Here is a 16,909-nt window from a genome sequence, read left to right on the forward strand (position 1 = left end):
GAAGGATGGAATTAAAAAACAAAGAAGGATGTTGACCTTGTTGTCTTGTTACCTGCTGCCTTTTTTTTTTTTTTTAACCTGCTCGATGTCTCTTAAACCAAACCTTCTTCATATATATGATCCTCCGCTTACTCTTCCTCTTCCTATTTTTTTGTTTTTTTTTTTTCATATAGTGCTTGAGAAAGATCCAGAGACAGAGAGAGACAGAGAGAGAGCGAGAGGGAAAGGGTATGGCAGGTTTGCAAAGATCTGCGGTTTCGTTTAGGAGACAAGGTTCATCAGGGCTTGTATGGGAAGACAGATTTTTGTCGGGGGAGCTCAACCAAAAAGAAGACCGCGAACAAGCTGGACAAGAAGCACAACAAGAGCTTGAGATCAAGCCCGATATCAAAGATATCAAGACATCAAGAACCGTCGGAGCAACCAACACCATCGAGCGCAGCCGTTCGAACGGCGGAGCACGCGGATACCGAACCGGAAAGGTGTCCCCGGCGATCGAGCCACCTTCGCCTAAGGTCTCTGCGTGTGGGTTTTGCAGTGCTTTCGGAAAGACGGGGAAAAAGGGTACTAGGAGGACAAAGCCTGCTGTTAAGCATAGATCAAGGTAATTCGGTGTTTACCGGTGACCGGAGGCGGGATATTCCGGTCTTCGTGGAGTAATATGGTTCTTTAATAGTATTCACGGTATATGTTTTTCGTTAATTTCTAGCTCGGTAGGGGTTAAGTTCATCTCATGATCAATATAGGTGAGACGTAAGAGTTTTGGAAACCAAAAGATTTAGACAGACAGACGAATTAAGTATGCTTTGGCCGGTTCTAAATTGCATGTTACTTATCTGTTGTCATGTTTGATGTTTTGTTTCTCTTAGATCCTGGAGATGGAAGGTTTTGTGGTTTGGATGGATGTAATTATTTGTATATATTTGGTGCCTCTCTTCCTTCCCCTCTTCTTCAGGAATTTCAATTCCGTCCAAAGCAACTATCGATTGGGTTCTCGATCTCCTTCTTTATTACATTTCTATCTTTCTCGTTTTTGTTTACGATTATTCAAAGGTGGACTCGATCTGGAATTTCAGATATACAAGGTCTTCGATAACGTGGCCTAGCCGTAATGAACGGAGAGAGTGTGTGTGTGCGAGTTTATGCTGTGAATGGGAATCTCTGATGTGTTCCTCAGTCTCTCAGAGAAAGTGAAAAGTCAGAACATAGGAGAATCTGCTCGAATCCATGCACTTTCGTTTTGCAGAAATGTTTTAGGGTTCTTGGGATCACCAAAGAGTGGCGTACCGATGATATCCTGGTGTTTTTTTAGCTATCCTGATGTCATTAGAGTTGTGCGCTCTCTCTCTCTCTCTATCTCCTTTAACTTAAAAAGTGGCTATAAACATAAAGTGCTACAGTAAAGAACAATACCGAACAGTAATAAATATTACTACAATAATAAACAGTATTAAATAATGCTGAACAATAAAATAAATGATAAGATTTTATTAAATATTTTTAAAAATTTTAAAATAAAGAAGACTTACTTTAATAATAAAAAAATGTGAGAACAATATAAAAATAAAAGATTTTATATTTTTTCAGTGCTTCATGAGTCATTGAGTATTGTGGTTGAATTCTACACAATTAATATATTTTGCTAAGAAAATTATTGTTAAAATATCTAAAATTTTTTAATTTTCATATTACTCGTATTATTATAACGTTTTCTTATCATTATAATGTTTGTTAAAATTTATTTTCCTGCTCATGTGCATTTAATTATTAACTAATTAATTTTCTTTAAAAAAATATATTATTTTTACATATCATATTGATTTTTCAGTACATCATTTTCAATTAGACAAATTAGCAAACGTGCTTTGCATGATATGTAACTAGTATAGTATATGTATACACATACACATATATACTATGTATTATATATGTATGTATGTATTATGTATAGAGCGGCTTCTCTTCCCGGTAATGATACCTCCTCCATCCCAGGCCGGTTTCTTAATTAAACACGACACCAGATCAGTACACGAGAGTTCAGTTCTCTTGTTTAGGAGTACTCTACCTATGATCTCGTTAATTATATTGCCCTCCATTAAAATGGGATTGATATTAAGTATTGGAGACTGACTTTTGTTAAAAAATGTCTAGTTTATTTTCACAACTTCTCTTAACTTATTCTATCTCGTGATCTCATCTAATTATTATAATTTTATTAAATTATCACATAAAATAAAATAAACAATCTAATTTTTTAAAATTTTAAAACAAAAATAATATTAAAAATATATATTCTAATAATATTTTATTTAACTTTTAACTTTAATCTCAATTCACTTAATTTCATTTCATCTACAAAAACAAACGAATCCTCGTCCAAGCCCAAGGGATCGATACAATTAATCATCATGAGATGACTCAAAGCATGAGTCTATTTCATTATGCTGCCTTGATTTTATACGACCAATTATATATCCATCAGTTGTATATTTTAGAATGTCTGAGGAGATTCTAGTCCTTGATTATAATTAATATAATATTGGTTTTAATCAACATTATAAATAAAGTGGTTTTGCATTTTCTTTGTGACTATGCTTATAAATTTCTTGATAGATAGCTAGCTAGCTAGCTAGGATGCGACGTACCGCCTCTAACCTTTCTCTTTAGTGCATGCCATCTTTCTTTTCGGTTACAACAATATTATACATATACATCAGCTTCTAATTCCCAAAATTAATGTGATTGATCAATGCCCGGCCACCAACTCCAATTCTAGATCATATGCCGCATCTAAACCCCCATTGGTTGCAGCTAGACTATACTATATATATATATAACTAATGTTCATACCAAGAATTCAGGCTGTTTTTTATAATAAGCTCAACTACCCTTCCATAAGCTAGCTCTCATTTAATATTAAAGAATTCAAAAATATTGTTGATCTCGTCATGATATCATGAGAATACTATTCCTTGCGAGAAGAGAAATTTTAGGTCCCAAATACTTTTTTTTTTTTAACTTAATGATTAAGGAAGTATTTTTTAATAATTTTGTGATTTTTTTTCAAATATGTATGATGATTAAAAAAATACATAAAAAAAAGAAAAAGAAAAAAGTGAAATACATTGTTTGGAAATTTCTTCGGGCCACTTTTTCGGTGGCGGTAGCAAGATTCTTGCAAGAATCATTTTATTTTCAACTCGTATATGTTCACGTTATGTATTGTTTTTTTAAACGTGGGATATTGCATAATTAAATGTAAACTCAATAAGACAATTAGGAGAGTGGTTTTAAAAAATAATTAAGAGACAATTAAGTGAAGGATTAATTGAACCTCATCAGATGATCAATGTAGAGAGATTTTTAGAGAGATTCAAATATGTTTCTCCCTAATTAAGTCATAATTATATAGAAGCTGATCATCGTGGTGGTGTTACCATGTTTTTTAATTTGTCCATTAAAAGTCGACACATTTATATGTAATACTAAATAGGGTACGTACCATTTTTTCATATACTTAATTTTTAAGACAATTATTTCATGAGTTCGTGGTTATCCATCCATCAAATGGGACCATCTTTCTTCCGTGTTTTATTTTATTTGTTCTTTTTCTATATTTGGAATATTCTACATTTAATGATGAACTTGATCAATTAATTGCAATGTAAAATTTCAAACCAGTTTTTTATTTTTATTTTTTTCATATATTTATAAATACCATATTATTATCAACACGAAAAAGTCAGCATCCTTATCTTATAATCAAATTTTAAAGTGAATAATATCAATTTGGAGTTAAGATTTTTTATTCGAATTTTGACATTTATAATATTGAGAAAGATAAAAACACATGAAATGTTTAATACATGCATATTATATACGTGTATGTACTTATACGGTGTGGAAGATGTGTGATGTAAATATTTTTAAATTTAATTATCTATATATATATATATAATACGATCTATATTTGCTTACAATCCATGCAATCTAAATAAAGTAATAATTAGTATGGGTAATCTACCCTTGCTCACCATCCAACCATTGATCTGCCCAACGGAAATTAATTATTAATGTTGGTAAAAAAATTATAACCATAAATAAATTGGTTAATTGAAAAGGCGTGAGGGTCCCTTTCGGTCGACCCACCGCCATTAATCACATAACGCTAAAAAATATTAAAATAAAAATCATTGAGAAAACGACTTTGATCTTCAATGATGTGATTTGGTCGATCTCGGCAACGGCAAGACATTATCATAATCACTCATCTCCACCTTAATTTTCAACAACGTAATTAATCAATTGTAGACAAACAAACAAACAAAATACCAAAATGAGATGCTCTCAACAATGAACACACTCAGGATCATGTATCTCTCAACAATTAATAATTTTCTCTCTCTTCCCTTCCCACGCGCACAACAGTCACACGCACATGGTGAGATACTAGCATACTGATACGGTTTTGTTTTTGCTTCTTATTTAGAACTTCACATTTTAGGAACGCATTACTTTTCTTTCGGCTTTGAAACCGACCTAGGACATTGGAGGAATATGACTATTGCAAATATGATTGTTTAAATAATAATTTAATTATTAATTAATATATAATCAGTATAATTGTAAAATACAAAAAAAAAATAAATTAGATAAAATAATAATAATTATTATTTTAATTAATAAATAAATAATTTAATATAAAAATAAATTTTAAGTGGAATAACTAAATACAAAACTATATCATATTATGTAAATTTTATGTTTACATTTATATATTCTAATGCTAATGCTCTCGCCGCAGCGCATTATCGACACGACAGCAGTCAAATATCTGCTTTCCTCCTGTTCGCCTTTCATCAAGGCCTTTCCCGCAACCATATTTGACTTTTATTTATTTATTTATTTTTCTTCTCATTATTTGAGATGGAGCTCCCGGCGAGGAACAAGTATTTTTCATTAATTCAGATTGAAGTACGGTACTAATTAAACAATTATGCTGATTATCGTAAACTAATTAATAAGAGAAACATTATTTGATTACGGGAGATTATCTTCAGTTGATACACCCTGATCCCGACTAGTTTCTAGGCCAGCCCAGCCCAGCCCAGCCCTTAATTTTAGGCCCAGCCCAGCCCAGCCCCACCCTCGTCCCGACTCCCAACTCCATACAACGGGTCTGCGAATTAATTTAGCAAAAACCAATGTCAGTTCCTCCTTGCATACAAACCTTCCGGAGCAACTCATCACAGATTCACAACCCATATAATTAATTAATCAGTAGTAATATTTAAAAACTTTTATACTACATATAATTTACATGATATAATTTAATTTATAAAATTTATATTTTAAAATTTAATTTTTAAATCAAATTACATATCACGTAGATTACGTGTGGTTCAAATCTAGTCAAATATAATTAATTATATCAAATTAGTTATAACTGAAAATTAATATAGGATAATTTTATTTTGTTAGAAAATTATAACAGAAATAATATCAAATTATGAGTTAAAAAAAATTATTAATTATTCTATTTAACAACCCTAAACCACACACCCGTTGAATAGAGAATTCTTCTATTTTTTTTTTCTCTAACAGGTGTGTGTGAGAGGCTGTTGAGTATAATTTGTTTATTATAAGTTCTGAATAAAAAAAATCAAAATTATTTTTGCTACAAGAAGGTCTTACACTACACATTTTCAACTAACTAACATATAATTTATTATTTTTATTTAAATATATATATATATTAAAATATTAAAATAAAATAATAAAAATGAGTATAGTATAAAGCTTTCTTATAGAATTTTTCATATTTTTTTTATGACTCTACTACTGTTTGTCGTAAGCTACAAGAGTGGAGCTGCAAAAATACGGGTTCAATTATGGGTTAGGGAATGTGCGTTCCTAAATTTGTTCCGTGCGTGGGTGTCGGTAGATTCCCCCAAGGAAGTTTCCTTTCCTTGGATTGCTTCTTTCAATACTGTCGACACAGCGTTGTTGATTTTGGATTGATTGGTTGTGTCGGGCTTGTATTTGTAATTAAACTGTTAATTTTAAGGACAATTAGTCTACAATTAATTTTTTACTCTATTTAAAATGAAGGTTAGTTAAACAAAATTAATTTTTTAATAAAATATTATAATTATATTGATTGATTTAAAAGTTAATTATAAAGTGTGAATGGGCTGCAGCTGTTGCTATGCTATCAATGGAGTATCTATTCTTGGGTGTACAGGTACTGCTAGACGTCATCAATGGAGTATGCTTGGGTGAGCAAACAAATAAACGGCGTATGGTTAGCCGCGAATAAAGTTTGTAACTTTTGAAAGTGGGGGGAGGGGAGGAGGAGGGTTCGCAAAGAGATGCTGCGCTTTCCAGATTCTCCAAATATCACTGTTGAAGACAAAATCCCAACTTGTTCAAATTTCTCCTTCCTTTTTCTCATGTCGGAGGGAACATGACCAACCTGAGATCTTCTTCATCTTCCACATGCCTCACCTTTCTTCTTCACACATTCATATTTCTGACTTCCAATCTCATATATGTTGAAGGTTTCGACTCTCTCTTACAGCTCCCACAACCTGGGTCGACCAGGATCAGACCCAAATCTAAACGGGTTCTTTTTCTTAGTCATTTTGGTGCAAAAGGCGACGGTCTCCATGATGATACCAAGGTAGTCCATTCACCTACTAATTAACTTCTTATAATCACAGCTCATAATTACATACATTAAGGGCTCGCTTGATATCTCATAATTCTGTAAAGTAAAATGATTTGCGTCGTTATTTTTTGTGAAAAGAGAGAGACAAGTTAGAATAAAAATATTATTAATTTAAAAAATTATATTTTAATATTATTTTTGTTTTTAGGTTTGTAAAAGTTATATTGAATTTTGTAAAAATTATATTGATTTTTGTGTTTGAATAATGATTAGGTAATAATTACATAGAAATGTTGAAGGTTTGAAATTGAAAAGTGTCGTGTTTGAGTGATATTTGTGAATGAAATTATGAGAAATGTTGATAATTTTAAAAATTTTATATCTGTTATTTGAATTCAGTGAATGATTTAATAATGTACTCGAGGTGTCTTATTAAATTCGAATGATAAACATATTCTTTGAAAACCATGGCTGCTTGTGGTTGAGAGATTTGTTTAGAGGATCGAGTTTAATTAGATAACATCATTACTTAGAGCTTATGTGAGCTTTTTGGAATATTCAAGATTGTTGAGAAAAATTCCTTGTTTTTTGTAATGGTTAATTTCAATTGCAGAAGATGGTGATTATTAAGTGAAACATTTTTTTTTTGTTTTTTTGGTAAATTTGAACTCACAACATTGTAGAATATAGTTTAAAGTTTGGATGGAGATTTGGGGGGGCATGAAGACAGTTTGGACCTGCCCATCAGCCGAATTATTTTGTTTATTCAGAGACCGTTGCTAGTTGCTAAGGAAAACTGGGAAAGAAATGGATGTCAGAAATCTCAATTGATTTCGAGACTGTTACCATAAAATACTAAGTCCTTTTTTTTTTTGGTTTCTTTCTCGCTTTGAACTTTATTTTGAGGGCAGGGAGGGTGGGATGGTGGTTTCCTGCATTCTTTTTCAATAAAATCAAGCATTGCTTTATTTCTGGAAAGATAGGTGAAAGCACATCTACCGCTTCTATAGGCATTCTGTAGCCTGGCTTGGTGAAGGATTCTGAACTCATCCCTAGGGATGATGAAGACACTTTGATCATACCAAAATGCAAATTACCAGTTTCTTTATCATAAAAAAATATGTTGTTTATGGTCGGTGATAAATATTAGGAGTCAAAACTAAGTCTACATGATCATTATTTCCTCCACATCACATTTCTCAAAGCCCAGCCTTGAGTATAGTACTACAATGCTTTTAGGCTTTCAAAGATGCTTGGGAACTAGCTTGTTCTTTCTCTCGGCGAACAAGAATTGTAATTCCGGCTGGAAACACTTTTATGATTCATCCTATTGATCTTGCCGGGCCTTGCCAGTCAAAGGTCATTTTACAGGTGCGTTCCAAAATTATTCTGATTTCTCTTAATAATCTAATTAGACCAAAATATTGCATATTTCTATATTTCCTTGTTTTAACTTTATTTGGTTATATTTTAATAGATCTCAGGTAAAATAGTTGCACCTGAAGATCCTGATGCCTGGTATGGTATGAATCCACGTAAATGGATCTACTTCCATGGGGTGAACCACCTTACCATAGAAGGGGGAGGCACAATCAATGGGATGGGACAGAAATGGTGGGCTCAGTCTTGCAAGACCAACTCAACAAATGTATTGCTGTCTTGCTCCTCGAACTTATTTCTGTTAAAGATTCTTTTACTTGCACTAACTGTGGCTTCAAATTGTCTTATGGCAGCCATGCCAACATGCTCCAACGGTTAGTGATTCTTTGTTTTTGGAGTTAGTCTTGTTAGTTCCATTGATTTGATTGTCTCTGCTTGTCAATTTGTGGGAAGACTAGCAATCACTCAATGATTTTATTTTCCTGATATGGTATGACAACCATAATGCAGGCCATTACTTTCCATAGGTGCAAGTATTTGAATGTCAAGAACCTCATGGTGGTTAATAGTCAACAAATGCACATGGCATTCACCAAGTGTCTTCGGGTTGTTGCATCCAATCTCAAAGTGATAGCATCTGCTCATAGCCCTAATACTGATGGAATTCACATCAGTGCATCAAAAGGTGTTGAGCTCGAGGATAGCATAATAAGAACAGGTTGGTTATGCACAAAGTTGTAATACCTTGGATTGTGTGTGCGTTTAAGTGAATGAGATCCCACATAACTCATCAGACATGGTCCATCATGGTGGTATGGCTCAAGTTCCACACTTCTGGTTGAGATTTACTTTGATATCATTTGTAAATATTGAAGAAGGCCCAAGTCACATTTGGGCTGGAATAGCCAGTGTTTCAATTTAAAGCTCCTTGGAATCATTATAAAGGGCTTGAACTTCTTCCTCCCAAGCAATGTGAGATCCCATTCACCACCTTCCTATACACATTCACATAATTCGGGGTATTACAGAAGTGTTGCAATACTAAGCTTCATTCCAAGTTGCTGGTAGAAATTTTCTTGAGATTAAAAAAAAAATGCTCAACCCTGTTTCTCATTACACACTTCAAATTTCTCTTATACATTTTTTTTTTCTTTTTTTCCTTTGGTTCTCAGATTTTTATGTGAACGTTAACTTTATTTATTTTTCATCATGAATTTTCCACAAATCAAAGCAATATATTACAGTAAACCTAATTTTGTGAAAATAATTTTTGTTCAGAAGAATTAACTCTAGACTACGCAGCTACGCGTTATATGACTGAGATTTCCATGCTGACATGGTTATTTGTGTTTTAGCTTCAAATGCCCATATGCCTAAATTTTGACTACTGTATAACTAAATGTATTATTGAAATTTATAGAGGAACATATTTTCAATTTTGTTGTGAGGAAGACAGATAAGAACCACATGCTGCAACTTAACAAGGTTGGAACGTTTGTGGTGAAAATGCTCTTACTGTGGCTGATGAGTTCTGGTTCTAGTGACACTTTCCCACTATAAAAATGGGTGGCGGGTCAGTTGTTGGTTCAATCCACTGTGTTACCTTGAAATGAATAAAAATAAATACCATCTCTGTTATTTGTTCATTTCTTGAATCTTGACAACCAAAGGAAAGGACAACCTGCACCAAACCTTTTACCTGTTTTTCTAAAGTTCACAGATTTATTTTGTTTTCATCCAAGTTATGCATTACCCGTTACCTTATAGTGAGATCTTGCACTTACTCTAGGGGATGACTGCATCTCCATTGTCAGCAACTCTTCTCGGATCAGGATCAGAAACATTATCTGTGGCCCAGGCCATGGCATAAGGTTGTCCTACTGCTTAATTTCAATAAGTTATAACCGTTGGTTTCAGCACCTTTACTCTGATCTACATCCTTTAGTATTGGAAGCTTGGGAAAGTCAAACTCATGGTCGCAGGTGCATGATGTGATGGTTGATGGAGCTTTCCTCTCCAACACTCAGAATGGGGTGAGGATCAAAACATGGCAGGTAATCTTCACCAAGCTTGCATCTCTCTCTCTCTCTCTCTCAACACACAAATACAGATTTCCTAGCTGATTGAATCGTTGTTTTCTTACATCTTTATCAGGGAGGTAGTGGTTTTGCCACTGATATTTCATTCCAGAATGTGTTGATGGAAAATGTATCAAATCCAATCATTATAGATCAATATTACTGTGATTCATGGCTTCCATGTGCAAATCAGGTTTGCAATTCTTAAAACTTTAAATAATTAGTATTACTAGAAGCAATTATTTCGAGTGAATGTCCCCAATTCAATTTGCTTTATACAACTATTTATAGAATTGGGTCCAGAAAAATTCCTCAATTCTTGTAATAGCAGACTGGATTAACATAGGCACTGAAGAAAAAATGGCCTTTTTTTTTTTGGTTTGCATCCATGTATATATGTATATAGGAAGTGTGCCTTGAGAACGATGAGAAGTCATATTCTAGGAACACGTTATTGCATTCATCATATATATAATGCATAGCATAAAAAATTTATAGCATGATTTTTCTTCTATAATAGTTGTATGTCATTATCGCCCTATGAGGACACCTCATTCAGCATGGAACAGTCCTGAATTTTCTATCAAGAGAACGGGATAGTCTTTAGAAATTGTTAAGCCTCTGTGGCTGTGACCTTTTATGTATGGACTGCAGACTCTGGCCTCCTCTTCTACCCCATTTCGTGAATAGAGGTGTTTGAATTAGAATATAGCAACAGAGATTAACATCTATCATCCCATGGGAATGCAGACCTTGGCTGTTAAAGTGGGGAACATTTCCTTCACACACATCAAAGGAACTTCAGCAACTGAAGAAGCAATAAAATTTGGCTGCAGTGATGACTCCCCATGCGAAGGGCTATACCTGGAAGATATTCAGCTTCTCCCGTCATCGAGTGGAATTACAAGATCTTTTTGTTGGAAAGCTCATGGCTGGAGTTCAGGTTTAGTACACCCACCTGCATGCTTTTCATGTAGTGAAAGCTGCATTAAACAGGAAGTCCTACTGGGTTCTGCAATTCAATCTTCCTGAAGAGAGGTCATTCAGTTCTTAATATGTATGGAAGCATGGCAAAGAGATCAACTCGGATACAGATATAGTGTACGACTTTATTCGGTTCAATCATTAGTCAAGGATATATAGGTTGGTGCCTAAGCATGCCTTTTAATAGCCCACGCACCAAGAAACAGGTCGTGGCAAACCCTCATTTTAAATGAGGGGTATTTTTGTAAAACATCTTACAAAAGTAATATAATTTTACAAAAATATCTTCATTTTATAATATTGTTGTGTAATGTGTCGTACAATGTATTATGTGTATATCATCACTCGTCAACGATGCTGTGCTTTTTCTCTTTCTTACGGCTATTCTGAAATGTTATACAATGGAGGAGCATTCTGTAGTGTTTATGATACCAATTTTTTTTTTACTCGAGTTTATGATACCAAATGAACGTAGAGAAAAGACCTTTATTATTATAGAACTTTCAAGCTAACACATTCATCTTCAATAATGCCAAAGAAACAAGGACAAATGCTTCATTTGGAATGATAAAACAAATAAAGGAAAAGTTACGATCCTCCTTATTCAGTAGTAAGTTTTAGTGTTGTATTTTTTCGGTAACTTCCAATATTGAAGCACTTGCACAACATGAGCTGAACTAATCCCGAAGCACTATCTTATTGCCGGGAATACGACTCTCCAAGTTAAACACGAATACAGCTTCCAATCTTAAGCAAAGAATCTTGAATTCCAGCATGCTCAATTGCATTCAGAAGCAGTACTGGAACAATTCCATCAAGCCTCACGGAACTGCATATCAAATTTTATGTCCGGCTCCAAAGTACTAGCGAACACCAAGCTTGGGGCATCCATCAGCAAGAGGTAAGTCCAAGTTTTCTACAGTTCTAAAGGTTTTAGAAATCATCTTATCGACGAAAAGAGTTCCTTCCAAATGATCACACTCATGTTGTAAAATACGGGCCTGCCAGTTCGAAGCATCTATTTTGATGGGTTGGCCATAACGATCCAAACCTGCAACCTCAACATCTAGGTACCGCTCCACCACTGCTCTGAATCCATCAACACTGCAGAATATGACAATAAAATTAGATTTAACAACCATAGGCCATGAATTCCATCCAAATCACGGCTCTGTTGCAAATGGAATTCAAAAGTATCAGACATTCAGAGAATTAGAACATACACCTTCAAAGTGCCTAGGATTCCTACGATTCGTCAATCCAAAATATTAACCTTCCACACAATAAAGTTAAAGAAGTGCTAGGTTGATAAAGAGATCTCACAAAGTAAAGTTCACAAACTGATCTAGATAGGTGTAATACGCTAGATCTTCTTTACAATAAAAAGAGTTTTACAATTGATGTATCACAACAATGACATTTTTTTGTGAAACAAACATTTCTCATCAAGTTATAATGTTGGATCTTAGATTTGAGAACCAAGAATTCATTAACCTTACCTTGGTTCTTACAAGGTCAGAAATCGATTGACGCTAAGATGGAGCACCCAAAATAAAGTGCTACATTAAGGACACCTTGCATCACTAACACTAGATAGTTTTTACAAGAAAGTACCACTAGCATTTTTTTTTTCCAAGGGATGGAAAGTAGAAGCAGAAATTTCTCAATGTAACCAACGGTCATTTGGACACCATAAGGACATGAAGTAAGAGCACTGGAAGGTAAAAAAAGTAAAACAAACCGTGTGGCAGAAGCTCCTACCAAGGTGGATGCATGCAAATAGAATTATTACATATATTACAGAAAATAATATAAAATCTTCCAGCTGATATAATAGCACTGTATGTTAATTCCATCAAACCTTAGTTTTTCAGCAAAGGGAGCAATGAAGAGACATAGTTGTCCCTCTTTTGTGGGCATCATCCATTTCTGTCACAAGCACTCAAATATTTTTCCCATTTTTTTTTTATAAGCAATTCAAATATTTTTCCCATACCCAAGCATATTACATTTAATACTAAAATTTAGATTTAGCTTGTTTTACATGATAGATGGTGGTTCCTCCTGAGCTAATCTTTAATCTTGTAACTGAGATTCACATCCTAGACAAGTTTTTGAGTGGTTAAGCTTGGCTTAGTCTTGACTCAAGCATGGGAGCTTGAGGTTGAATTAAATCTGGTAATGATTTCACTAACCTACTCAAGCCCGAAATTTGAAATCTGTCTTGGTTTACTATCAAAATATATATCACCATATAAACACAAAATGCACTATAAGCTTCAGAAGCATTGAGACAGTTTCTGTTCAAATGATAGGGTCTCCCAATAATATTAGCACAAACCAATGCTTGAAAACTGTATATCACACACCGTTCAAGAAATTTCTGTAGTTCAACACTACTCAATTTCGCAAACCATTCGACAGTGCCAAATAAGGATGCACATGTGCTCAAATTGACTCTATTCAATGTCGCAGAGCATGTAAAAGTTAAGATCAGTAATCAGAAAAATGACCTCTTGAAGAAAATAGGGCCATAACTGCATGTAATGGCACAAGATCGGTCCGAGGATCTTAAAAAATGCTGTTGCCATCACCTGTGTTGAGCAGTCTCCCCTTTATTTCTAGCTCGACTTTTAAAATTTGATTTGTGTCCTCTGAGAGGCCTTGTTGTACAAAATAAAAACTTAGAATATATAATAGAAATGCCTTAAATTAATTTGAATCATTATTTTGACACTAGAAACTTCTCCATTCATCAAAATACTTCTGGAAAAAATGGTTACTGTAACAAAGCTTGCAATCTAGTCTCAGCTCATGTATCATACAATAAGCAAATCAAAGTCAAAAGGATAAAGGGTCGAAAGGACATCTATCTGTTGAATTAGAAAAGATATTAATAAAATTTATATACACAAAAACGCCTTAAAAGTTACTCACAACTGTCTGTGTTTACCTCAGGCACCCTTCAAAAAATAGTGCAGTCCGGTTGCTCTTCTTTTTAAGCTTTGGGTTCAAAATGACCTGCCTCAAAAGAACCAAAAATTGTAATTATCAAGAAGTTGTTGGATGCTAGGGGGCAGGGCTTCGAAAGTCACATACGATTTGTGGTGGAAGATGGTTCTAGAATCATGATGTTTGGTGTGGAGAGTGCGCTTTATACAGGGCATTTCCAGCACTCTATAGTATCGCAGCTAACAGAGAGGCCTCTATTGCAGATATGCGGGTATTCTCCCATGGATCTTATCGGTGGAATATTCTTTTTAATAGAAAAATTCATGATTGGGAACTGCAGGATGTATCTGATTTTCTCAGGTTGCTCTATTCCATGGGAAATAATATGGCTCAAGAGGATAGGTTGCAATGGAGGGCTAATGGTAGTAAAAAATGTACAGTCAGGACCTACTACAAGATTTTGTCAACCCAAGGCCATGTATCATTTCCATGGAAGAGGATTTGGAGATCATGGGTGCCTACAAAGGTAGCTTTTTTCGTATGGACTGCCGCTCTTGGGAAGATCTTGACTACGGACAATTTGAGAAAGAGGGGAATCATAGTGATGGATTGGTGCTATTTGTGTGAAAAACAGGGAGAATCTGTAGATCACTTACTTTTGCATTGTGAGGTCACGAGGGGGTTATGGAATGAGATCTTTAGAAGAATGGAAATTACTTGGGTAATGCCTCAGCGGGTGGTGGATTTATTGGCTTATTGGAAGGAGCTTCAAGGTTGTCCCCAAGTGGCGGCAGTGTGGAAGATGATCTCGTTATGTATTGTGGTGCACATGGTCCAAGAGGAATGAGAGATGTTTTGAGGATAGGGAACGCACAATGAAGGAATTTCAGAATTTTTTTATGCGCACTTTAATGCTATGGTTTTCAGCCATTGTACTTCATGGAAACAATGTCCATGACTTTCTTTCCTTAGCTAGAATGTAATTAGGTGTTTTCTTTTGTATAGTTTCATTGTACACAGGTTATGCCTATTTCATTCGTATGAATAAAATTTTCTTATTACTTTAAAAAAAAAAAAAGTTGTTGGATGCTACAAATATCGCTACCATTTGAATGTCATCCTTGCAATTGGACATACCAGGAGATCAAAAGGTCTTCTATCTTGAGCTTTAGTCACTTCCTTAGATGCATAGCTAATATATTCTTTTGTATCTTCTAAAACTATTATCTGCAGAGAAAAAATGACAAGACAGTCGATAAGTTGGTTTCCCCCACTTCCTTGGTGTAGGTTTCTGCAGGATGTAAATTTATATGAGAAAAGCCGAATTCAAATCATAATATCTATTGTATCTATTAACAACAAAATGGTGATCACTGAGTGGGTTCATCGATTTCTATTCACAAATACTATTGTTAACAGCAACAGAAGGGTAGTCGTTTGACCAAAAAGAAGATACTTCTCCTTCAGATCAAGCAGCGAGTCAAGTAAAATGGGCCCTAATGCAAAACACGTTTCTCTCAATTTTATGTCATGCATTGTTTCATGATAGGAAAAATAAAAAGAAATGCAAGATCTTTTTTTTTTTAATAAGTAAAAGAAAAAAGAAAAAGAAATGCACAATCTTGTGCACCAATGCAGCTTCAAGTTGCCACTACCAATACACACTCTCACTAGCCAAAGCAATATGCTCAATATTTAGCTTCACGACAGCCAAAGACACAGTACACGGAGCCCCATATCCTCCCATATAGTTTACTGGTAATATCCTCTATAGTTTAAAATGAAGACTGAGAAAACTAAAATGTCTACACGTGAACCTCATGCCAGAACAAACACAGCAATTATGAAACCATGTTTTTCTAGGCCTTTTCCTCTCTTTTCCACACTACTCAAAAGGAAAATAAGAGATTTAGAATGGACAAAGAAGTGCAAAGCGAAACTGACCACTGTGACCCATTAAAGAAAAAGAATTCAAAACTGACCCTTAGAGGTATTCCAATCTGAGGAGCAGCGAGGCCAACTCCAGGAGCCATTCTCATAACCTTAACCATGTCATCAATTATCTTCTGAATCCGCTCCGACCCAATTTCTTCAATTGCAACTTCCCTGGCCGGTTCGTGAAGAACCGGGTCACCCGACATCACGATATCTGGCAAGCGAGTCTTCTTCTTTTCTCCAAGACCCAGAAGCCACCCTGCTCTGGTAATCAAAGTCGACGACTTACTATATGGTTTCCGGGTCGTGAAAGCGGTGTTGAAGGGCGACCTCGGGTACGGGGTCTTTGTGGCCGGATTGAGGAATTTATCGGCGATGGATATGGGGCGGAGACGGAGGAAGGTCTCCATAGCCGTTTCTTACTTAGATTTCCTTGGATAAAAATCATATTCGGGGGTTTAAGGCCCATGGCAATATAATTACGATACTGCCCCAAAGGGCGCTGCTGGTTTACGCTGGGCTTCGGCTTCGGCTTCGGCTTCGGCTTCGGCTTTATAGAATAAAATAAAATAAAAATTATATTTATCAGTTACTGTTTACTCACATACATTATATTTAATTTTTTTTTTCCCATAAGATGTAGGGGTGTTGTTTTTTATAGGATGTGAGGTAGTAAATAGTAATTGATGAAAATAATTTTTATAAAATAAATATTAACATTTTTTCAACTATACCCTTTTTTTTTTTTTTTTTAAAGGAAATATATCTTTTAGTTTCATAGAAGTGTTTAACATTTTTCATAGAAACTCAACAGACTATATATTTTGAGAAGTCCTCATGATGTGAACTTAGGACTAAAATATACTCTAAAAAGCTCAATTAACTTCTCCTTCTTTGTTCCATTTTCGGA

The 16,909-nt window shown here is 34.6% G+C and overlaps 3 protein-coding genes across 4 annotated transcripts; 2 read left to right on the top strand and 1 right to left on the bottom strand.

Moving 5' to 3' along the window:
* The first annotated feature begins 47 nt into the window (after nt 1-47).
* On the top strand, nt 48-942 carry LOC109016101 (MAPK kinase substrate protein At1g80180-like). The gene has a single exon (XM_018998559.2). The coding sequence runs from the start codon at nt 231-233 to the stop codon at nt 606-608; it is 378 nt and encodes a 125-aa protein (XP_018854104.1). The 5' UTR covers nt 48-230; the 3' UTR covers nt 609-942.
* Nucleotides 943-6,200: 5,258 nt separating this feature from the next.
* On the top strand, nt 6,201-11,501 carry LOC108984532 (probable polygalacturonase At1g80170). 2 transcript variants are annotated; one of them, XM_018956520.2, is made up of 9 exons: nt 6,201-6,682; nt 7,910-8,041; nt 8,148-8,318; nt 8,404-8,424; nt 8,561-8,768; nt 9,840-9,921; nt 9,996-10,104; nt 10,205-10,321; nt 10,879-11,501. In XM_018956520.2, the coding sequence occupies exons 1-9, from the start codon at nt 6,467-6,469 to the stop codon at nt 11,158-11,160; spliced, it is 1,338 nt and encodes a 445-aa protein (XP_018812065.1). In that variant the 5' UTR covers nt 6,201-6,466; the 3' UTR covers nt 11,161-11,501. The 2 variants fall into 2 exon arrangements, with proteins under 2 accessions (XP_018812065.1, XP_035547817.1); XM_035691924.1 differs by having other exon boundaries at nt 10,783-10,886.
* An 83-nt stretch (nt 11,502-11,584) lies between these two features.
* On the bottom strand, nt 11,585-16,448 carry LOC108984533 (peptide deformylase 1A, chloroplastic). The gene is made up of 4 exons (XM_018956522.2): nt 16,047-16,448; nt 15,202-15,291; nt 14,066-14,133; nt 11,585-12,216 (listed from the first exon to the last, which is right to left on the bottom strand). The coding sequence occupies exons 1-4, from the start codon at nt 16,407-16,409 to the stop codon at nt 11,976-11,978; spliced, it is 762 nt and encodes a 253-aa protein (XP_018812067.1). The 5' UTR covers nt 16,410-16,448; the 3' UTR covers nt 11,585-11,975.
* Between the last annotated feature and the right edge of the window lie 461 nt (nt 16,449-16,909).

The sequence above is a fragment of the Juglans regia genome, chromosome 7 (assembly GCF_001411555.2).
Source record: "Juglans regia cultivar Chandler chromosome 7, Walnut 2.0, whole genome shotgun sequence".
NCBI lineage: Eukaryota > Viridiplantae > Streptophyta > Magnoliopsida > Fagales > Juglandaceae > Juglans > Juglans regia.

What these genes read in the sequence shown, in the direction of transcription:
- LOC108984533 (XM_018956522.2), bottom strand. Translation starts at nt 16,409, where the DNA reads ATGGAGACCTTCCTCCGTCTCCGCCCCATATCCATCGCCGATAAATTC. An exon ending in AGATTGGAATACCTCTAAGG is followed by an intron (nt 15,292 to 16,046) that starts GTCAGTTTTGAA and finishes TTTTCTCTGCAG; the next exon opens with ATAATAGTTTTAGAAGATAC. An exon ending in GAAGACCTTTTGATCTCCTG is followed by an intron (nt 14,134 to 15,201) that starts GTATGTCCAATT and finishes CTTTTGAGGCAG; the next exon opens with GTCATTTTGAACCCAAAGCT.
- LOC108984532 (XM_018956520.2), top strand. Translation starts at nt 6,467, where the DNA reads ATGACCAACCTGAGATCTTCTTCATCTTCCACATGCCTCACCTTTCTT. An exon ending in CATGCCAACATGCTCCAACG is followed by an intron (nt 8,425 to 8,560) that starts GTTAGTGATTCT and finishes ACCATAATGCAG; the next exon opens with GCCATTACTTTCCATAGGTG. An exon ending in GGCCCAGGCCATGGCATAAG is followed by an intron (nt 9,922 to 9,995) that starts GTTGTCCTACTG and finishes TACATCCTTTAG; the next exon opens with TATTGGAAGCTTGGGAAAGT.
- LOC109016101 (XM_018998559.2), top strand. Translation starts at nt 231, where the DNA reads ATGGCAGGTTTGCAAAGATCTGCGGTTTCGTTTAGGAGACAAGGTTCA.